Source organism: Sciurus carolinensis, chromosome 3 (genome assembly GCF_902686445.1).
Source record: "Sciurus carolinensis chromosome 3, mSciCar1.2, whole genome shotgun sequence".
Taxonomy (NCBI): domain Eukaryota; kingdom Metazoa; phylum Chordata; class Mammalia; order Rodentia; family Sciuridae; genus Sciurus; species Sciurus carolinensis.
In genome coordinates, this window is record NC_062215.1 from 109,237,978 (window position 1) to 109,262,310 (window position 24,333).

The following is a 24,333-nucleotide window of genomic DNA, read 5'->3' on the forward strand; positions in this document are numbered from 1 at the left end:
GGCTTTCATGGCTATAGGCTTTCCACTATGTTTAAATACTGTTTGCTCTTTGTTTTTGAAATCTCATGAAGAAATAACACAGTTACCTCTTAAAAATTTACTTAAGTATCTTTATTTTCAACCTTTTATTAAAACTTTGTTAATCGAAGTATTCTAACTCCTGAAGAGAATAGGAAAGGAACATTAGTGAAACTTTTTCCTCTTTCCTCTGACTAATGTGTTTATGTAAAATTTTGCCAAGAAGTTCCCGTAGATGTAATTTCACCTTGTGTACTTTTAGGATGATGGGCAGCCAACTGCTGGTTAAAATGTTTTATTTTTCACTAGGGAAGATATATCAAAAGTGGTTAAGAAAAGAACTGCTAAGTGTTTTCTAAAAGTACCATGTTTATTTAGTGGTCTTTCTTAATGATTATACTCACTTTAGAGGACATGTTCTTTTTAGGTTGCTGACACCACTTCTGAATAACAGTATGGGATAACAGAAAGAAGAGATAAGAAACAGTCAGTTGATTTCCCACGTGATCATAAAGTCTGTTCCATCTGCCCACTGACTGACTCCTGACCTTTCTTTTGCTTTGAAGGTCAACATCACATTGCCTATCATTTGGGCATTTGTACATTTTGTATATTTATCTTGCTCTACATATTTTTGCAGTGGCGCAGAACTATTGATCCATAAACAATTAGTACCACATACCAAATCAAGAAACATGGATTAAATCCATGAGAGAGACCTGACTGTTTCTGAACATTTCTTCTATGATTGACCACTGTGAAAGTATGAAGATAAGTTTATGCTGTTAGCGGGATGACTTTCTTGTGATATAATTTCAGTAACTGCTTATAGCAGTTCTATATCGAAAGTAGATTGAAAGCCAGCTGGTTTAGATACCACAGTGGTGAAGATCAACTGAGTACCATGAAACTGGGACTCAGTCATGGATGGCAACATGAGACTATTCCAGCTAACTCTCTCTGATGTGTTTCACCTGACACTTTCCCAGCGCAATCCCTTGCTTAACTTTCCCTACTTGAAAAACTTTACTCCTTGGAAGAATGAATTGCAGGCCTTGAGAGAGGCATAGATTTTAGCTTCTTAGTTTAGTGTTTTTCAGTTCTTTTGTGACCATCAGGTTACTGGCATTAACATTGTTTCTCTCATAGATCTCAAAAGAGCAGAGGAAGTACATTGTTTTAAGCTGCTGATAAGATAATGGTATTTGGAAACTTAGGATCCTTAGAACTTCCTTGAATATGGGACTGTATGAGAAAAGCTCTAAATTTTTGTTACTGATTGCATTTAGAGTGATATGAGCCTGTTGCTCTTCATGGGAAGCTCCTGTTCATAACTAAATATTTCTATATTGTGCCTATCGTGGTTCTGCCATAGAGCGATTGGTGCCTTTCTCCTTTACTAGGTATTGTTTTGGCTTTTTGGCTGCTGTGATCAAAAGACCTGATAAGAACAATTCAAAGAGCAGTTTATTTGGGGACTCACAGTTTGAGGGGTCTCAGTTCATAGATGACTGACTCTGTTGCTCCCGGTCTGAGGTGAGGCAGAATATCATGGTGGAAGGGTGTGGTGAAGAAAAAGTAGCTCAGGACATGGAACCCAGCAAGGACAAAATGTAAACAACAAGGACATGCCCCTATCAACCCAGGTCCTCCAGCCACACCTCACCTCCTTACAGTTACCATCCAGTTAATCCCTATCAGGGGATTAATTCATTGATTAGGTTATGGCTCTCATAACTGGATCATTTCACCTCTAAACTTTCTTGCATCATCTCACACATGAGCTTTTGGGAGCATACCTCATATGTTAACCACAACAGGAACATTCAGTTTATACCCAAAAGAGCATTTCATTCCTGACCATTCCATATAAGAAGTGGAAAGTAGAAATGAAGATGCCCACAACAAAAAGTCAGAAATCGGTACTTGTCCTAGATGATTGCTAATTCTCATGAACAAGTGTAGCATGTTTTTTTTAAAATGGGTTTTTAATTGGTGTATAGGTAGAAAATTGATATTGAGAAATCTAACTGCTCTTAGAGTAGCAGTGTGACTCAGAAAGAGGAGAGAATCATTGGGCTGTATAAGAAAACAGATTGTTTTTCCAGGTTGTTTTTGTACTCCATGGACGTGCCAGTTTGCTCTCACTTCACCAAACATGAAAGTAAATGTCTTCTGATATCAAGATTATATATGTTGCTATATTTATAATAAGTTATGAACATACATGCTTCTGTGTGGACAGATGGTACTTTTTTAAAAATATTTTTTAGTTGTAGATGGACACAGTACCTTTATTTTTATTTTATTCATTTTATGTGGTGCTGTGGATTAAACCCAGTGTCTCACACGTGCAAGGCAAGTCCTTTACCACGGAGCCACCAACCCAGCCCCAGATGGTACTTTTGACACAGTCTTTACAATCCCAGTAAACTGATTGGCCATCAAAATTTTATACTCATTCCATTACCTTAATTGTGGGGAGGTGCTAGTGTGGCTGTGGAAAGTCATCTGACATGTGTTCTTTTACTTGGCACTGCCAGGGTTCTAAATATTTATTAATCATTATTTATTTATATTTTGTAATACTATACTTTATTGGTGCACTTTCTACTTTTCAGAGGGTATTAGGCAGATTTTCTACAATGCCTAAAATATATCTGTCAGTGAATTTCAAATTATAGTTCATGTTCTTCAGATTAATTAGTAAGCCCTTATTAACCTAAGAAATAGAACAACACAAAAAATGTTAGGGACTTTCCACAACATGTTAAATTTAAAATACTTACTTTTTTGGGCTGGGGAGATAGCTCAGTTGGTAGAGTGCTTGCCTTGCAAGCCAAAGACCCTGGGTTCAATCCCCAGCACCGCAAAAAAAAAACAAAAAAAAAAAAACAAAAAAAAACCTTACTTTTTGAAATTTGATTATGTTACATTAATTTTTATTCTAATTATGAATTTATAATCAATTCAGTTGGATAGTTTTCTTTGCACTCTGAATAGATGACTGTTAAACAAAAATTTCAACGTAACAAAATTATAAGATGTAAACATAGTTAAATCATAGAAGTATTTTACCACAGTCTTAGAATCACTAAATGTGCATTTGATGTATTAATTAAATCAGGGCACAGTTATCTGTATTTTTAGTGGCAGGAATAAAAAATACATCTTTAATAAATAATGTTGTCTTCATTTTCTTGCTTATTTACCCCAGTCATGTCATGTTTCATGTACTGAGACATAATCAAGACTTTTCGAACAACAGTTTTCTGGATGGTTGCTAGAATTATACCTATGATTCACAAGATCATATTGAAAACATTTTTTAGTTACACATTAGGCAGGTGAGAATTTAGAAATACTGGTATGTTGAAGTTGTGACATAGGTAGCCTTTTCTTCTGGTAAAGGAATGTAGCTTCCTTGACTTGTGGTTATTTTCAGAAATTCTTCCTTTAAGGGACTCAAAACCCTTTTCCAAAAAGAAACAAGTTACCCAACTAGGAAGATTAAAGATGAAATATGATTCTTTCTGACATTTTTAGTGCCAACTAATGAACAAAAGACTTCTTTAAGGAAGTAGGTTGTTCAGTGGTTCTTTGTGTCTGAATATGAGCGATCTAATACATTAAACATTTTCCTGTAAGTGCAATAGTGTAGTGCCAGTTTCTATTTTCAGCGCCTCAAATAGTAAAGTCAGTACCGTCAATAGGCATTTTATTAAATGCCTCAGCTCCTGTGTTATACTATGGAAAATACATAGAAGACAGGGATCCTCGTGTCAGTGAACTTTAATCTAAGTAGACGAGGGTCTTGTGGTGGTTGTTGTTTGTTTTACAATAGTAAGGATTGAACCCAGAGACCCTCCACTACTGAGCTATAGCCCTTACTCATTTTTATTTTTTATTTTGAGACCGGGTCTTGCTAAGTTGCTCAGACAGGACTTGAATTCTGGTTCCTCCTGCGTCAGCATCTCTAGTTGCTGAGATTACAGGCACACCACCCAGCTAGGAGTGCATTCTTAAGAACAAGGCACTGGCCAGGTGCAGTGGTGCATGCCTGTAATCACAGCATCTCAGAAGACTGAGGCAGAAGGATCTCAAGTTCAAAGCCAGCCTCAGCAACATAGTGAGGTCCTAAGCAACTTAGTAAGACCCTTTCCCAAAATAAAAGAGTAAAATAACAATAAAATAAATAAAATAAAAATAAAAAATGAGCCAAGGATGTAGCTCAGTGGTTATATGCCCACTCTCCACCATCTCCTCAAAAAAGAACAAGGCACATGTATGTAAAAGGAAAAAGTGGTTTGGTGATTCAGATGTCAGTCAATTTAGAATCACACTGGCCTGTGGACCTTGAAATGAAAGCAAGAGCAGGGCTAGAGGTTGGGAAACACTGGTGGAGGTATTGAGTCCAATCCCCAGCCTAAGCATCTAATAGGAGGCATGAGAATAGACCTACACAGAACTGCTATGCTTAAAGGGAACTGCTGTGGGAAAGACTGTCCACCACTTGAGGATAAGCAGAGGCAGAGGAATCCTTTCCAAATTTCCACCTAACTTTTGCCTTCTGATTTCTTTAGTGATCTCTCTATTTCTATCCCTGCTCTACTGTTCTCTCACCATTCTTTCTTCTTCCTTTTCCTCTTTTTTCCCCTTATTACAAAGAATCAAACCTAGGGCCTTGCCACATGCTAGGCAAATGCACTACAATGGAGTTATACCTCCAATCTCTTTCACCATTCTTGATTCATCCAAGTCTTTTTTTATTTTTTATTTTTATTTTCATGTTAGAGTTTTCTGAGACTGTTAGCAGTCAGCACAGAGCCATTTTCCAAGGCCTTTAAATTAACGTGTTTTATTTTCTGTACATGTTGTATTATGTTGATAAAAAAGAGTGGTTTTGGTTAATTTAAGATACACAATTTTATTTAAATACTATAATTTACCAGAGCTTCAAAACAAACAAATATTTTACCCTTTTGAAGAATTGAATAAATTGAAGAGTTTGCTTTAACTTTGAAAAATCTAATGTATTATTTATCTGAATTACATTTGCTCAGTTAACTGTGTCATTTGAATTTTCTTTTGGAAAGCACTGGCAAATTATATTAGAGATAAGATAAGATAAGATAAGGGAAGGGAAGAGAGACAAGATCAACTAATAGCTAGAAAGATATTTCCAAAGTAAAAAAAAAAATTATTTGGCAATTTTAATTTTTATACAAAACATTTATCTTTCCCCTGTCTATGATATGCCATTTAATCTTTATGGGTGAGGTAGGAGCACATGCAAACACAAGCTAATCATAAATTCATATTTCACTGTGAATCATATTTCCACTGAGTGTTTTAGGGAAAATAATCTTCAGAAAAGCATATTTAGTCATAAAATGTGTAATCTTAAAAAACAGTAAAAATGGTGTGAAATTATTTTTAAAAAATATTATATTTGTCTAGGGAGAAATTTTTCTGGTTGCTTATGGCAAATTTGAAGAAAATCCTATACCTATATTATTGTGTATCCTTTTGTGTACATTTCTGCTTTTCCCATGACCAGACTAGAAACACAAAACACATATTTTAATAAGAAAAGTATTTATTTAAAAACAAAACAAGGATGATTGCATAGGTCTTCTCTGGGTATCATAAGTGAAATACTGAACCATGGTAACCTGGTTTTTTATTTTGAAATTATTTGTACTTTTGATGAAAACTTACATGTGCTGTGTAAACAAAAATTTTAAGCTGGTTGCTGGACATAACTGATATTGCAGAATTAAGGCATCATTCTGCAAAAGGTGATTTAAACCAGTGAATATTGAAAGAATAGAATTAAATTCATGTGCTCAGTGGCAGTGTAACACCTGAGCAAAGCCATTGTGGGGCAGTGGTCTAGGTTCAAGGAACAGTTGGCATGTGCACGTGCTTTGGTAACTGTGTCAAGGGAAACAGATTCTGACTGACAAGCTCTAGTGTGCCCGTGTGCACAGAGGACCACGCTATCAGCCTTATACATTTTGAATATGTATATAGCTGTTTTCAGCATGTTCTGGAGTGATTAATAGACATGCGTTATTTATGGTGACTAACCATTTGTTTGGATGGGTTTTGTGTTAACCCTTTCTTAAATATCTAAGCTAGGACTACTCAACTGGATTGCTGCCTGGAGAGAACAACTAGCTGTAGCAACAAGGACTCCCCAATATCACATCACAAACTTTGAAGTCACTGCAGTCCCTGAGGCTGCCCTCAGTTATATAGTTCTAAGAATTAGGAGTAATACATAAACCAGGCATTCCTTTCTTTTTTTTGGGGGGGGGGGGTGATGGGGATCGAACCCAGGGCCTTATGCTTACAAGGCAAGCACTCTACTAACTAAGCTACCTCCCCAACCCCAGGCACTCCTTTCTTAAGGCAGAATTACCATAATATCATGTTTGCTACACAGATTTCCCCTGGATAAGGGTAGTAGTTGCTCTGGTGAATCCAGAATCTTGTCAAAGATGACAAGATAGCTTAAGAGAGGTTTCATCTTAGGACCATCTTTGCATCAACGGCTAAAGATAGTTCTTGTAGTCTCCCATTTTTGGTTCTTCAGATGGAGTGGAAATAGTGGTTTTTCTCTCTTGTGCTTCATACTGACCACATCCTTCTCCAGTTTTGTTGCCAGTCACCCATGATGGATCACAGTTCCTTGATTATAGATTCTAGAGCTTTGGGGGGAATGAATTTACTGATTTCCTAGTTTATTTCATCCATATCCAGTCTTGCCCTTATTTTATTGATTTTCTGGAGTACTCTCTCATCTTTCTTTCCAGTTAAAGGAGCATCTGAATGTTCCCTATGAAGATATTGAAGCAAAGAAGGTGGTAATACTCAAGTACTTTTTTATAATCTGCTTAAGGCCAATGAAAGATAAGATTTTCTAGGATCATATTCATTTTATCCCCAAGGGACTTGGCACAGGCACAAGAAAGAATGCTTTGCTTTCTCATACAGATTCTAGATGATTTTTGATTTTTTTTAATTTGAATAAAAGTTTTCTTTTCCCTACAGTTGTTTCATATCTCTTTACTGATCTTTCGGGCATTTCCCCAATACTCTCCTAATTTGATCCCATCTTTTATTCTCTTTAACTCTTCTTACCAGTGTTACCTAACTCTAGGTCATATTAGCACATCACTGGGGCAGTGGTACCTGTTTGGTTTAATTCTTTGCCTCAACATTCACCATCCTCTCAGGTAATTTTAAAGGCTGTGTAGATAACCAATTTCTGTACCTGCCTTCATGGTTCCTTCATCTTCTCATCTTCTGAGTTTTCTTGCTCTTTTCATGATTTCCTTCTCCACCTTCCTTCATCCAATTTTAGACTATTGGCAGCCTCTGAACATGGCACACTGAGATTTTATTCCTGATTTTATAATGACCCTTATCTTCTGAGATGACCCTTTTCACCCATGCAAAACTTGTCTCTCACTTCTACTGTGTTATGTTTTATGCATTTTTACTATTTCATTTATCACATTTTTTATTCTGTTTTTTTTTTTTTCTGCTAGACTGAGTTCTTTCAGCATCTTAATGGTCTTGAAATCTAACATTGTCTGGTGTTTCAATGAAAACGCAAATATGTTGTCATTCTTTCTCTCAATTTTTTGCTTCCATTGAATAGACACTTACTGAACACCTATTATGTTTCAGGCACTTTTCTAGATGCTGAGAATATGGTGATAATCCATTTGAAAATAGTCCCTGCCCTCACTGAACCCAGAGTCTATGGTTGGGGGAGTACAGAAAAATAAATAGGAAAGTACAGTAAAGCCCTGTCTGTGAGTGTCAAAATTCTAGAAGTTCTGTAATGGTTGGTATTTTTCTTCAGAAAACTGGAGAGGTTAAGTGTTAAAATATATTTGGCTTCTTGAAAGCAAAATATGATATTAAGCACGCAGAGTCTGAAACTGAATGAAAGAGACCAAAATATAACCATTATTCCCCAAATTTACCTTGTTGAAGACAGAGGGGAGAAAGGATGTTATTAAAATTGTTAATCCATGGTACATTTTAAAATACCCTTTTATATCTAAAGAACTACTTTAAAAAACTGCAAATCATTAGATGCAAAATTGCTTAAATCAACATTACTAAAAGAAACTTTAAACTTATGTAGAATCAGTGTTTTTCATTACACTCCAATTTAAACTTTTTCTTTTTTTGCCTGTAGTTTTGGTAAAATAACTTATAGATTAATATCTGTGCTAAACTAGACATATTTTAGGCAAATTATTATATGTCCCAGTTGGGGAGTTAATCTGTCCAATCAAAATACCATATACCTAGCCTAATTTCACATGAATGTTCATGAAAAATGCATGAAACAATAATTGAAACCTGCACCTGACCTGGAACAGGCTGGCTTCTTTTATTGGAAAAATCATTCATTCCTAGGTACACAATAAGTTTTCAAGAAACTGGTACCCATCTTAGAGGCAAAACACAATTTCATGCTTAATTTTGTTGATTGGAATCTTTATCAAAAAGAGTTTAAATTATTCTGTACAATGTTCTAAAAAGTAACTTAATTGATATTTTTCTTTTAATAGACTGACATATTGGGAAAGTTGAGGAGGGCCAAATTTTAATTGTGAAGGTTGGAATAGTACTTCTTTCTAGCAATATTTGCTTACCTATGATGATGATGATATTGCAGGATTCCCCAAAGTTTGTTATTCAGATTGTCAACAGATGATCCTCAGGAAAAGTGTGATCACTATTGAGAAACTGGGGGTATAACTGAGTGGTAAAGTGCTTGCCTAGTGTGTATGAGGTCTTGTGTTTGATTCCCTGCACCACAAAAACCAAAATCAAACCAAGAAACAAATATATGTTGAGATGTTGGTTTAGATGAAATTAAACAGGTTCATTACTTTCAGAATTTCTTAGAGACTTTACAATGTTCTAAATGAGTACTTCTCAAACTTTCTGAAAGTGTACACAAAATACCAGAGATCTTATTCTCAAGAAGAATCTAGGGCAGACTTGAAATTGTTCATTTCTTATAAATTCCAAGGAGCTATCAATGCAACTGATGTGCAGATCTCACTTGGAATACCAAGATGCTTAGAGTTTCAAGAAGAAACATGCTCTGCTGTGCTTCTCAGAGTTATCAACCATAGGCATTTCATTTTGAGATGCAAGAAATGGTCCATGGAGCACACTTCACGAATTTTATATTTTAAATTGAACCTTTAAGGTTACAAATGAATTAATTTGTAATTTAAATAGAAGTCTGATGCAGAACTTCTAGATTATGATTGATCAGACAGCCTAGTGTATAACTCAAGACACTGAAAAACCATTTAGCTAGTAGAAATAAAACCATGTAGAAAGAAAAGCCAGTGTCATGAACTAAAAAGATATCCACTACATAAGCTAATATGTTGTACTTTATATATACTTTTCTTTAATAGACCTCATGAATGTTATTAAATGCCTACATACTTCATTAAACGGTTTTACTTTACTAATTCACATATCAATTACCATATTTCTAATTCTCCATGTGCTTTAACTAGTGATTTCATTAGTCTTTAATTTTTGTTAATACTAGCATTTGATGTGAAATACTAATACTAATAATGAAAACAAATCTTTCACTTGAACAAATTGAGGTTTGATATGGCTTATCATAGCCTTAATTGCAAATGATGTAAAACAGTAGGGAGGATTTTAGAAAACCTATTCAACACAAAGCAAATTTTGACCTAAAAAAGATTAATAAAATTAATATATTATAGGTGAACTTTTTCCCATTTGAATCCTTCTGCTCTACCTGGAATAGTAGTATCCCCATTTATATATGTCCAATTGAAACCTTTTTTTCAGCACCTGCCTTCTTCCTTTTTCACAAGCTGCATTTTATTGTAGTTACTTGTTAATTTGGCTTGTCTTACTTCTTAGTATATGAATTGGATTAAAGGTCAAGGTCTTGTTCATATTTATACTTTAACACCTATTTTATAGTGCACTATAGAAGTAGAAGATTGAGAATGTGTTAAATAAATTATTCCTTTATAAGAATTCAACATATAAAATTTAATTTTTTATTCTTATGACACCTAAAATAATGTATTAATTTTTTTTCTTTGTCTTCATCTCTCTTGGAGGTTGTATTGAATAGCATTACTTATTCAAGGTGTAAGAAGTCATCCTGAATCTTATTGGTTCAAACAGCAGCAACTGTTTTATTTCTCATCCTCCTAAACTGGTAACAAGATTGTTATTCTGGTCTGGCCTGGGCTTACCTGTGGTGACTGTGGTCAGCCAGTAACTCCATCAGGACATGACTATCCAGGATGACCTGTCATATATTCTGAGATTCGGGCTGGGATCACTGGACTTCTGTTTCTATAGCATCTTTAATCCTGAGCTTCCTCACAGCAGAGTGAGCTCAGAGTTCCAAAAGAAGAAGCTGCCAGACCCTTAAGATTTAACCTCAGGTGTTTCTCAAGATCACATCTACCACATCCTGTGGTCAGAGCTTATCACATGAACAGCACAGATGCAAGGGTGGGTGGTGGATGCTGCCTAGAGTTACCTTATCCCCCTAAGTTAAATAAGGACATTGGTATAATTTTACTTTCATCAGTACCTCATTGCTCTCAGATTGATACCAGAAGTGGATTTATTTAGATGTAATCTTTATTTTTCCTGAATTATTTGCTTAGTGCTATTTCTTGTGTTCTAAACCTTCCTCGATCATACTTGTTATTTGATGGAAAGACTCTTTAAAGATTATTGAAACAAATTCTGATTCTTGGGATGTCCTAAAATGCCATTATTTTGCCTTCATATGTTAATCATAATTTTTGGTGAGTATTTGGAAGCTATTGCTGTATCTACTGTAAATTCTCAAGATATGTTGCCAAACCAGTTCTCAGTCTTTGTTTCCTCTATAATAACCTGTACAATCTTTTCTTTATCCTTGGAACCTAGAAATTTTAATGAGTTGGTCTGGTTTGTTTCATTCATTTTACTTACTTATTGTCCCATTTTAAAGTTTTTCTTTAATGCTGGGAAACTTGCATATCATTTCAATACATCTTTTAGTAGTCTCCTTTTTTCTTTTATAAGAACTCAGAATAGGTAAATGTTACTCTTGGATTTAATCTCTAGTCTCCAAACTATTCCCCACCCCCGATCCTACCTCTCTCACTTCTCTCTTTCCCTGAGAAAATTACTTAAATCACTCTTAGGAAATACTCTTTTGAAGAGGTTTTTTTTTTTTTTTTTTTTTTTTTTTTGCCATTCATCCCCTCGATTGAGATTTTTTTTTAACCTCAACTTTTTACTTTTTTCTGTTTAAGGATTTTGGTCCCTCCTGGGCTTCAGTAGGTAGCTGGAACCTGTTTTGTCTGAATTGCTTTCTTTGTGGAAAAATGCTTAGGCACTTTCAGTGGGGGGTCTGACTACCATGTTGCACCTCCTCTCTTGATTATCCTGATCTTGGCCCCTAGAATCTGCTATTTACCAGACTTCTAGCCTGCAGCTCTCCCACCAGTACTCCAACCTCCAAAGTTGGTTTCTGTCTCTTGTGTGTAATAATCAGGTGTGGTTACTTTACCATGCATCTGCAGCCATTATCTTTCTGACATTTTGGCACACTGATGACTTTTCTAGAGTGACAAATTTTCTTAAAGAATAGAAAATGCCTTTTCCTTTATTTCATTGAATTGTGAGTTGGAAGCATGTAAGGGTACACCATCTTGCCTCTTATACCACTTATTCCCTTCTCATAGTTTCAATTCTTACTATACTGACTACACCCATCCAGTCTTTTTATACCCTTTAACATTCCAGATTGAACTCTGGATTTATCATGATTTTCATTCATTTCTTCTCTTTTTGTCCTCATTATGGCATCTATACACTATGAAGAGTTACAAATCTAAAAAAAGAAAAAAAATCCAGCCAAACAAAACCTACCTAATCCTGTAATACTTTTCCCAAAATAAAGTTCATTGTTTTCCTTCTTTATTCTCCATAAAAAGTAAGATATTTGGAGGGAAAGTTGAAAATAGCCATGTGCAATCCATGTTTATCAAGATAAAATTTCTAGTTTTTATTAACAGATATGCAGTGTTTTCCTGTTGTTGCTGCGGCTATGTCCACACTGTTTAATGCCAGAGAGCACCGTTCACATTGCTTTCAACATGAATGTCTGAACAGGGGTGTGAGCAGTGTTCACACTGATGTCACAATTAACTCTTTCATTTTCAGAAATTATTGAATGGTATAGGAGTTGAGAGCATGATAGTTGTATCTTAGGATCCTTTTCATTGAAGTAACTTCATTCTAGGCACTTATGAGTCATAAAATTATGTTTAATGTAATTTTAAAACCACAAGTTGTTTAATTCTCTTAAAAGTAGATTAGCAATTAAGCTACTAAATTCTATTTTATGCTATTTATACAATTGTAAATATTGTTCTTCTATTTATGAATCACACCTAATATTTATTGTAAGTTCTACACTCAATCTTTTTTTCATTAAAAAATAGCTATAGAAGAGTATATCAGATATAAATACAATTAAGGGAATATTAAGAAGTGGGCACATCCATGTAACTACTGCCCATGGCAGGCCAGTACTGCAGAAGCTTTCCATGTACCTCTCCAAGATTATATAGCCTGCTGCTTCACAGAGGTGGCTATTACTCTGACATTGGTGATGGAGATTTTCTTGCTATCTTCACATGCATCCTTAATAAACATAATTTTATTTTGCTTATGTGTAAGCTTTACATAAATGGAATTCCACTCTTTGTGTTCTTTTGCAACTTATTTCTTTTATTCAGCTTTATGGTATGAAAGATATTCTTATTTTATAGACCTGTGATTCATTTATTTATGGCTATAGGTGAAATACATTACATCAATATACCACAATACATTTGTCCATTCTGTGTTAATGGGCACTTAGGTTGTTCATGGTTTATGGCCTTTATCATGAACATAATTGTGTAACTCATCAGATGCTCATGGACAAGTATCTCCACTTAATTGGGAATGGAATACCGGGCTAGGGGATGCACTCTACTATATAATGCAAAATGCACTCCAAAATTGTGGTCCCAGTTACATGATCCTTAGCAGCCTGTGACAGTCTCCCTTTTCCCCATCCTCCCCAGAATCTGAAGTTAAATGTTCTGCTCTTATTGTGGTTGTGTATTGATATCTCATTGAAGTATTGATTTGCATTTTTCTAATCATTAATAAGTTTGAGCACTTCATTATCAGCCATCTAGCTATTTCTTTTTTGAAAGACCTCCTGCACACCTATTGCTTTTGCTACAGTTATTTGTGTGTTTGTTTGTTTTTTTTTTATATCTGCCTATTTTGTCATCTTTGGATTGCAAAAATAAATTCATAAATCAAAACACTTTACTATGCATAGATTATTCTCTAGAATTACTATGTATTTGGCACATAGCTCCCTTCTCTACAAATTCTTGCCAATAAATATGCACTTTTTGGATGAACTGCATGATTAGGTTAGTATTTAACTACTACTAATCCTCTTAAACAGTTGCAGATTTTTGTACTGCTTCTATTTTCAGAATATTTCAAAAATATAAATGTAAAAACTTTATCTAGTGTTCCTTTTATAATTCTAGACTAGATTCCATATGGTCCTGAAGATGTTAAACTTTCAGGCATATTCTTAATTTCCCAGTAATATACTTCATTGTTTTCTTCTATAATATGTTTCAGTTTTATTGTAAATAACTCAAAGAGAAGCTTATCTTTGCTACATAATGATACTTTTAGTAATTTTTCTGGTTTTCCTTTTATAATATTTGGTTCATTTAATGTTTATTTAAACTTTTCAATTATCCTATATCATTAGTCTCTAGCTTTAAGTTTTGAACCAAATTTAAATATTTACCCTTATTGTTTTTTGTCCTTTACTTTTCCTTAATTTTTTCCTAAACATTATTATTTTATCTTAAGAATTTTGAAATTGTTGACTTTACCAATATAACATTTTCCTGAATGCTTTAAATGAAGTTACAAAGTGCATTTTATACCCCAAACTACAAACTCAAAAAAGGAAGGGAAAAGTATGTAGAATCCAACTTATTTTGCTAGATTAAACAAAGTATGCTTAGTATATTTTGTCCAATAATTTCCAGTAAGAAGAACAGAAGGGAGTAAATAGAGGAAAGTACAGTATTTGGTTGATCTCTCATCTCAGAGGTTTAGCACGATAATGAGCTTGTGGATTAGTACCATTTTCAATAAAAGGGATTATGTATATTGAGTAATAAATTGTGCCTATATATTACATGCATAACCTGTGAAGAGAGACTTCAATGATCACATGAGAGTGTATGTAATCTTTAAGTCTTGAGTAGAAAAATTGCCTATTAATCAGTGGTAATTCAATATAAGATGGAGTAAGTACACATGTAGACGTGAAAACACACACAATATTATACTAACAGTTCCACATTAAAAACTGATTTACTAAAAATTATAATGAAGATATACAACTGTTCATAGTCACCTTCTTCAAAAAAGTGTTTTTAAGAGGTACAAAAGAATGCAGTCCAACAATGTAATAAAAAGAGATCTGGGCAAAGAAGAAATTTGAGAGCAGAGATATGTATAACCACATGTGTAAGAGTTGGTCAAGATTCCTCTGAGCTTTTTACAGCCAAATAAAGAGAGAAACAGAGCCAGTGCTGTGATTTCTACCATTTCCTCAGGAAAAGCATAGCTTCCTGCTTTTCAGGCGCCTGTTTACAGAGATGCAGAAGACAGCATTCTGAAGAATCCTGAGGAACATTGACAACAATCAGAATATAGAAGTTGTTTTAGTGCCAGACTCAAAATTTAGACACCTCAGAGTTTCCTGTGTCTAACACACTGAGTCAGCATCCCTTCTGTACTCTCCCTACTACATAACCTTCCACACCTGGAATGAAGAGCTCTTGTGCTGAGGAATATGCCACCTTCAGAGGCAATCACTTCTCGAATTTCCAACATTTGATCCTTAACTCCAAAAGGAAAGACCTTTGTGAGCTTTCCATTTTGTTCTCAAACTTTAATTTCATTTCAGAATAATATAATCATTAACAAAATTCAATTCAATATATAGAGACATCAATTTTGTAGGATGACACATTGTTACACAATCATTCATTTTTAGTCCAGGTTTGGGGATTGTAACTTAAAGAATTTAACTTTAGTTATCCTTGGCAGTTCTTCAGAGGTTTTTAAAATTTACTTCTCCATACAGGCCTTCTTTTTTTGAGGTCAAACTTTTCTTACTATTCCACAAACTGTCCTACGTCTCCTACCAAGCTTTGAACTCATAAGGAACAAAACCTGTGTGGTTCATTCATTGCTCTTCTTGTGTCTGGAAATAATGATTAAATCCTTTGAACATCCAACTCAACCACTCTTGAATGGATCCAGTCTCCTTTCCTGTGAATGTACTACCCACAACTGGAAGTAGATTTATCACAAGGAGCCTGAAGGAGGGTTGTGCACTCCCTTGTCCCACTTCAATTATCTTAAATACTTAAAATCAGCACTGCGTAAGATCACCTTAGCTTACAGCAATTGTTCATTCATTTTGTCTTACACCCCCTACCACCACCACCAAGATCCTGTTGAGCTAACCTAAATACAAGACCTTTTATTTATCCTGTTGTTTTCATCATTTGAGGCAGCTCTTTACTGCAGCATAGAAATAATATTTTGTATTTTAATTTTGTCATCTGGTAAATTCAGTATTCTTAGTTCTTATCATGATTGAAATTTTGGTTAGAATTGGGTCAAGGTCAGAGCTCAAGCATTACATTAGAAACCTCTATAAGGTGATATATTTTATTGATAGTTGTAGACTGTTGAAGTCAGCAGTTGCCCTTATTTCAGGCCCATTTCTATGTTAATTATAGTATCATGGGGGCCTTCTAATATGGTACATGCCTCACTGGAGTTTAGACACCCTGCATTTCCATGGTTACCCTGCCAAAGACAGAAATTAGACCAGCTTAACACGACTTTTCTTTGGTGTGCCTCTTTTTGGTTCTCACAGATCACTCTTGTATAACATCCTTTTAAAAATCTCACCTGAGATCTTGTCTAGCTCCATAGTTTCTAATGTGAAGAGTCTACCTTCTCTTTTTCTAAATACAGCCATGGCATTTTCTCCTTTCATTTTTTTGGCACATCTTTCATTCTCTGTAGTTCTCTGCAGAGCCCCCAAAATGTTTTGGCAGTCTACTTGTAAATTTTCTCAGGTTTCCAGAATGTGATTACTCACATCAGGCCTGTTGAAGTCTCTGCACTGTGTAAAGTACTCATTGCTTCTTTCCTTGTCAATGGGAAGAGTAATAATATCATTCTGTGACTTTAGTCATTATGAATATTCACCTCTGGACTTGGTAAAAAGTGGATTCAACTGCTGTCTTTAAGATTTACTTTATTCCTTCCAAGTCATTAAATGATATATGGTTAGAAGAACTACAGGAAAACTGACAGGAAATCTTAATAGGTTTATAACTTGTCAGCATTGTGGTGTCTCTCCCTGCTCCTGTTGGTTGTGGTATTTGGGAGCTCTTCCAGGGATAGGTGTCTCCCTCTCAGTAATAGATGAGGGGGAGCTGTTGTCTTTGCTTTTCACCCAGTGACTGTTTGTAATCACCTATGATATATTCCAGTCTTTGAGGAATCAATAAAATATCCCCCTGCATGAAAATTTTCTCTTTCCTTAAATTTCTTAACATTACACCAGTTTCCTTTACAAATTTGTACACTCTTTGAACCTCTTTCTATTGTTAGTCTTGTTATATCATTTCCATCTTGCTGCTTTGCCCTGAACTATTCTTATTTTGCTACATCAGGTAGACGATGAGCCTTCTGCCTGTGTTCCCTATGACCCTGCATCACATGTGGGCAGAGTGGTACTCAGAAAATGCTCATCTCCTTTCTTCATCTTGAGTAATCAGTCTTATCCAAACAAATATGATGAAATTAAGTATAATACACTCTGATATGATTATAATACATCACTACAATTCAATATCTAAATAGTATAGCTCTTCCTATTTATGGTAAGAATAAATAATTATTTTCCCAAAGATGTTTCTTCTTCTTTTCTCAAATTCTCTTTGTTCACTGAATTTTTGCTTCTCTTTTTCTTACATATTGGTCGCTTCATTCTATTATACTTTTGACATTTAAAATTTTTGGTTCCTAGCATTATTTATTTCACTGTTGCGTAGTAACATTTCTGTTCTTTGCAACCATCTGCTGATTTTAAGGTGTGTGATTGTTTTCAGAGGTATAAAACACTTTCATATCTTTACTTGCCTTAAATGCTAATCTAGTATATTTATGTGTCGCATTTGCTTTTTTTAAGTAGTAGACCTCATGTCTTGTTTTTACAACTGATGAATACAGGAGGGAATTTTGTCCAATTGATGGTATTATAAGTGTGTCTTACATCTCAGTAAACATACCACATGAACTAGAAATTAAAGATTGCCATAAAATCATTCCATTTTGTTCTATACAAAATTGGTAAGCCCATTTTTATCAGAGAGGAAAGTAGGGTTCAGAGGAGTGGTTACTTGTCCCAGGTCACCTAGGTTTTGACTCCAAACCTGAATCTCGTCCTGCCATTGCTACATGAGAAAATCCTCCTTGCAGATTGGGACCCACCTGGGCCTTGTACTCCATAAAACTGGGGGTTAGAAAATTCCCTGGACAGAATAGGCACAAGAACTCTCCATGAGGTTTTTGTGCATCAGGGGGAAATGCACAAATAAACTATCAGACCCGTTGTTCATTTTTATACCTATTAACATGGCAAGAATAAAACAACCACTAGCAGAACATAGAACTTAGACCCTCTCTACTAACCTGGGAGTCAGGGAGCTCAGGTGACATGCACATCCTCTCTTTTACTTACAGGTCATGATTTTGAAAATGGATAGCAGGCTAATATTGAAATGAGAGAATGGGAAAAAATTCCCAGATCAAACTAGGATTAAACACTATAGATATTTATTAATAAAAAAATTAAAATAGAGTAATTTTTACAACTATGAATGCTATTGAGAAAAATATTCATGACCTCAGATGTCCCTCTAGGAGTATATGGTATAATACATTTAAAACAAATAGGATCTTTGGGACATCCTAGTACTTGGTGAGATTTACCTAATGACCAGAATGAAAAAAAAGTCATCCTTCATTCATATATTTATTCAGCAAAGATTGAGGATCTACTGCATATGCCAGGCATTAGGCTAATCTCATGGTATGACATAGACTGTGCTCGCAGGAGACAATTGTAAAGGCTAACGTGTAAATAAGTTATTAAAACATTTATGGCGTTTTATGGGTATCTTTTTCTGCTCTTTTTCAAAACTGCAAAACGTTCATATCAGGTAGCACCAAGTCTTCTTGCAAACACTCCGCTCTTAATAAAGTGTTATCTTAGGAGAGATGCTCTATCTCCTACTAAGAACCTATTCTGTCACAAGCTGTGGACCCGAAAAGCAGATTCTCTTTCAATACCATCTCCCTAACCATTGTCATCTTTAGATAATCACATTCCTCTAAGGAAACCAAGTTAGCATAAGACCCCACCAAGGGTGTCTTTCATTTCACTTAACTTATGCATACTTTTATTCATTTATTTTTAAGTCTTTTTTGAGTTTTAAATCCTTTTTTCCTGTTACATACATAGGCATAAGCCTCTTCTCTAATTAATAAAACATTCTTTCTTCTGTCAATTAATGTTTGTAGATGTCTTATTTTGTGTTAATACCTTTTTGAAAGCTGACTCTGCTAGCAACCTAGAGTGTTATTTAGTTTCTTGACATTCCTATTTACTTATTATCTGTTAAGAAAATTTAGACATTTAACCAAATTTTGACAACTTACTATCCTTAATATATTTTTAATGAGCCTTCCTCCCCAACCCTGTTTAAGTCATTTTCTACTAAATGTTGTTTAAACATTGTCTAAGTACTTTATTATTATTATTATTACTACTACTACTACTACTATTTTATTCTTTTTAGTATTTGTAGCACTAGCTATGCTTTGGACCTGAATGTTACCTTTCAGAAATCCAAATGCTGTGAGGAGCTTTGATCATTGCTATAGAAGTCCACTGTTGTTCTTAGGAACCATCTGCAAATCCTCAACCCTTGCGCAGAAGTCCAGGAGAAAGTGTTAACTCTTTACCTGCTTGGTTGCAGGAGGAATGCCAGCTCCTGAGCAGGCTTCATTGGTGGAGGAGGGGCAACCACAGACCCGCCAGGAAGCTGCCTCCACTGGCCCAGGCATGGAATCCGAGACCACAGCCACCACTATTCTAGCTTCCGTGAAGGAGCAGGTACATGCTTTTATTAAAATTTGCAGTTAATTATTTCTTCAGTGCCTTTAAAAATTAATCTTTGGATGTATTTTAAATTTGTGTAACGACCTTGACACCTTCACATTTTCTAATTATAAGGTGTTTACATCCCTGAGTACATTGGGATGACTGGCATGTAGAGCCGCTCCAGGTGCCAGTCAGAATCGGAACATGCAGGATACTTGTGCGTCTGCAAGTAAGGACAATATTGATGGTGATTGGTGTCTCTGTCTCTCCCACATTGCAGAGTATGTGCATGCACGCAAAACTGTGTAAAGCATATTTCACAATGCTGATTTTTCTATCAGGACTCTGGCAATCTGAGTCCTGTCATATATATCCTTAGATATTTTGAGCATTTTAACATAGATATTAGGGTTGTCTCTGTGATTTCTGGATAAAAGCTGTATTTGTGTGTTTGTCTGAATCCAAGTATATTCATTTTGTGAGCTAATGTTCTAAAACTTGTCAAACTGTGGCAGTTTGCTTCAATGTCATGTTTATGTCCTTTTTTTTTTTTTTTTTAAGGCACTAATACTCTGTATCCTTTATACCCAAGTAACCTTCTACATTAGGTCTTATCTTTAGTGAATAGATAAATTGGAATTCTGGAATTTAATTGCTTAAGATTTAAAATCTTAATAAATAAATGCGAATTTAAAGTTCTAGGGATAGTGTTATTTTCTGCCCCCTACCTTGAAAAAAATTATATGCCCTCTGTGAATTTTATTCAGCTGAAATAATCCAATATTAATTTTTCTTTAAATGTTATGATTAAACCACTGGGTGCTTTATTCTAAACGTATATTTTCTGGAATTTTTTTTTTTTAAGCAGTATTGGGAGCTCAAGTGACTAGTGATGGCTGAGAATGAAGAAATATTTAATACCTTGTTACTTACCATTTGCCATGGCTTAAATTAGGAATGTGGCATGAAAGATTACTCCAAACCTATGACATATATCTGACATTAGAACTGTTTTTTAAGAAAAATGATTTTACAACTTATTCTAATATTAGAATATCAAAATGAAAAATATTTCCATTTCTCACTGAAATTTAAAGTGTTTAAACCTTCCACATTTAAGACGCAAGAAAATCATAGTCAGTATGGTTTTTTTCTTTTACCAAACTGTGGAATATCTTAGCTTCTATCACCACTGGGGAAAGAAAAGGACTTTCCGCCTATAGTACTCAACAGTTATAAAGATTTGACCTAGGGATCTGTAAAAAGACAAGGCTCTGATTTATGTGGAACACGTAACATATAATATGTTCTGATGAAACATGATGATAAATTTATCAAAATGCCAAGAACTGACTTAAAACTGGAAACTGTGTACAGTCAACATAGCAATGGGAATTTTGTGTTTGTTCCTTGAGACCAGATACCTACAAGTTGAAGAAAATATGGCAACCTGTTATGATTTTTGGCACTGGAATTCCTTGATGGCCTCAGGTGACTTTTAAATTTCATCTTGGCAGTAAATAGTGTCTGAATAAATGTTTTGTGATAGATGGAAGGATTCCTGTTCCTTAATGTAGCAAAACATAGTACAGGTATTTGTGTTAGTCACTAAAAGAATTGTCATATATCTCTCAGATAATTTACTTAGTGTGAGGATATACTCTAGTCTTTGCTTCTTTTCCTGCCCTGAGGAATTCGAGTCCATTAATATGCATTTGCAGTTTCCCTACTTAATTTTTTTAAAAAATTGTTAATGCTCATTACCCAGGATTTCATTCATTCCACCCACAACATCATGTCAGTCTCTTGTTCTAAGATACAGTCCTGATTTTAAAGGACTAACATCAACTTCCATCAGATTTTTGTGGCATCAAACAACATATAGTGGAGTCAAAACTTCTTAATATTGTCCTAAAATTTGCCATTCCCTATCATCTGCTCAATGAGACGGAAGACAGAAAAGTAATATATAAGGAAGCTAATTACAGTTCACCTTATATGTTTGATAATAGTAACTCATCAGTGACATTCTTAGCCTATAATTTATACTCAACTAGAATGATTAATATTGATAATGTGTATCAAAAGAACATTATTATTAGATGGGATACATAATTACTGAAAATCCTCACTGTCATGTTGTGTTTATAGCCATGATGAGATGGTATCAGCTCTACAGATCTCAAAGTACAAACCTGGTTTCATAGCAGCAGTGTGTCAGGAAGTCTGTTTCATTAGGGTACAGAAACAGGGCAACTAGACAACTGGCCTGGTTTTTCATCCTGGCTTCTATGTTCACTGTGTAATCTTGAGACAATTTCTTAACTTCTCTGTGCCTCAGTTGCCTCATTGTAAAATGGAGTTACTAGCAGTTATAGAAGATATTAAATTAACATGTAAAATGCTTACAGCAGCACCCGACACCTAATAAGACCTAAGTTACTATCATCATCATCATTACCTCTACATAAGAAGAAAAGGCTCTTATTAGGAGAAGCTGGTTATTCTATCTTAAAGCACATCTGTCTGGAGATTCAGTGAGCTTTCTTTTGGACATTGATATCAGAAGACCAAAATCACCTTTCTAAACATTGAACAATCTTTATGCTCAGATATAGCACTAAACTTTCAAGACTTCACCATACTGGTCTTACAAATTATAATCATTTTATGTGTATATTATGAGAAGTAGAGAATGTGAAAATAAATTCTTTTAATATGCCAATTTATTGCAACCTCAAACTTAACATCAACTGTAACTTGGTTACAGAATTGCAAAACAAGATCTTTTAACACTCATATGAATTTTGAAAGGGGGAATCTGGTTCTTCTTCAAACAAAGTGTATCCAAGACACTCAGATACTTCACATGTACTCCCTTAGGCAATTAGGAAGGAAATGGCAAACAACAGGTAGCAGTCTTTCTATAAATTAGGAGTCTGTTAAACATCTGAAAGTGGATTTAGGGTGTCATAAAATAATGAAATTTTCCTCCATTGGCCAGGCTTTGCCTAGGATCCTCCAGTGCCAGAAAGTGTTCCTGCTTTGCAGCATAATGTTGAAATTCATAGTCTCTTCCTTTTATGAAGTGATAACCTTTCACATTGATGTCACATAGGTACATACCTGTGCAGGTACACAAGTCCTTAGCCTTTGGCAGATAGAAAGATCCCACTTCTGTTCAAAGGCTATCTTTTTCAAGAAGTCATATTTACCCTAGCCTGCATCCACATCTCTACTGATCTTCTTTGTCACTTTATCCCACTGCTGTGATTCTTGATTATATGTTTCTTTGGGGTCACATAATTGGTTATCTAAGAACAGTGCCATGTTTTATATATTATTTTATACTTATGTTTCAGGTTTCTTCTCTCCGAGCATGTTGAATGTATTAGTCCTGCAATAAACAATTGCTCAAGGAGAAAATGGAAGAATAATACTATCAAATTGTCTCATCGCCAGTTTGCTGGTTTTTTCTTTTATTTTAATAATGTAACATGTAGCCCCAACCACAGAAACTCAGCAAGAGTCTCACAGACAGCACCTAGACAATTCATTGCACAGCTACACATTCTCGTTCTTAACATAATTTAAATGCTACTATATCCACACTAATCTAGGAATTAAATCCAATCTCTACATGGAGCAAAGTAAAAAATTATTTCCTATTGGTGCTCAAATAATGGTGTAGATGTTATAATTCTCATCTCCCATCTAGGAAAAGTAGCTGAGTTAAGTAGAGGGAATAAAAGAATGTGGTTATCTTAGTGATGTCCATAGGTGTTATGTGTACAGGGTAAAGTGGGTAGCTGGTGAAGAAATGTTAAAGATCATGCTTTAAGAGAAATAAAATGTCCACCCTTGGAAAAATACAAAGGAATGGAGTCTTTGGTCTTGAAGCTAAAATTACAGGAAGGGTCCATTGAACTGCAGTCACCAGTGGGCTATAATGTGAATCATCACTTGGCAGGTTTTGCAGTTATTTCACTTCCAATAAGAATCCAGGAATCCATGATGATTACAGATGTAGGAAAGGAGAAATGTTTGTTTCCTGGTAGTTTTCAGCTGTCTGGCAAACTTGATACTGATGAGTACTTAGCTTAATGTCTTACATGTAGTAATTAGATAAAGAAATATTTCCAAAATCAGGTACCCTTAAAGGACTTCACCTCCTTTTTTTTTTTTGGTGGGGCTTACAGGGGATTGAACTCGGGGACACTTGACCACTGAGCCACATCCCCAGCCCCATTTTGTATTTTATTTAGAGACAGGGTCTCACTGAGTTGCTTAGTGCCTTGCTTTTGCTGAGGCTGGCTTTGAACTCACAATCCTCCTGCCTCAGCCTCCCAAGTTGCTGTGTACCACCACCAGTCCCACCTCCTATGAAAACTTTAAACTAAAATAAGTAATTCATCCTTGCAATGCCACACACCTATGACTGTGGAGGAATTGGAATTTGGCAAGACAATGGACAAAGCCTTGCTCCTGTGCCCTGCAGCTGAGTCAGCTATGTCAGAGTACTCACTTCACAGGCACAAGGAAGCAATGGGCCAAGACTGGGTCAATGAGTACAGTACCTTGTACTTTTATAACTGATAGGCTATATCTTGATTCTAGAATGATCTTTAAAAGAGGACCACATGGCCAATTATAGATAGGATTAACAAGTATACTTCATATTACTATGTAGGGTACAAGTTGATTTGTGTTCTCTAAAATGGCACATATAATATTTATTAGATTTTTTTTTTTTCGTGGTGGTGCTGGAGATTTTTTTATCTACTGTCATAAAGTGGCTTGAATAACTGAGATATCCATTTGCAGTTGGCCTTACTCCTTAGGCACTCATAATTTCTATGCCTTTGTTATCTCACAGACCACATTCTCTTATTTTTGGTTGATGATTT

The 24,333-nt window shown here is 35.1% G+C and overlaps 1 protein-coding gene across 9 annotated transcripts in view; it reads left to right on the top strand.

The window, feature by feature from the left end:
• The window catches only part of Pkp4 (plakophilin 4), a 248,069-nt gene that overhangs the window by 58,771 nt on the left and 164,965 nt on the right, over nucleotides 1-24,333 (top strand). For 8 of the 9 annotated variants that reach the window (XM_047547028.1, XM_047547031.1, XM_047547030.1 and 5 more), the window contains exon 2: nucleotides 19,302-19,438. In XM_047547028.1, the coding sequence (XP_047402984.1) occupies nucleotides 19,307-19,438 (132 nt within the window). In that variant the 5' untranslated portion in view covers nucleotides 19,302-19,306. Of the gene's footprint in view, nucleotides 1-19,301; nucleotides 19,439-19,558; nucleotides 19,656-24,333 lie in introns of those variants that run through there. The other variant, XM_047547035.1, reaches the window with a different exon arrangement.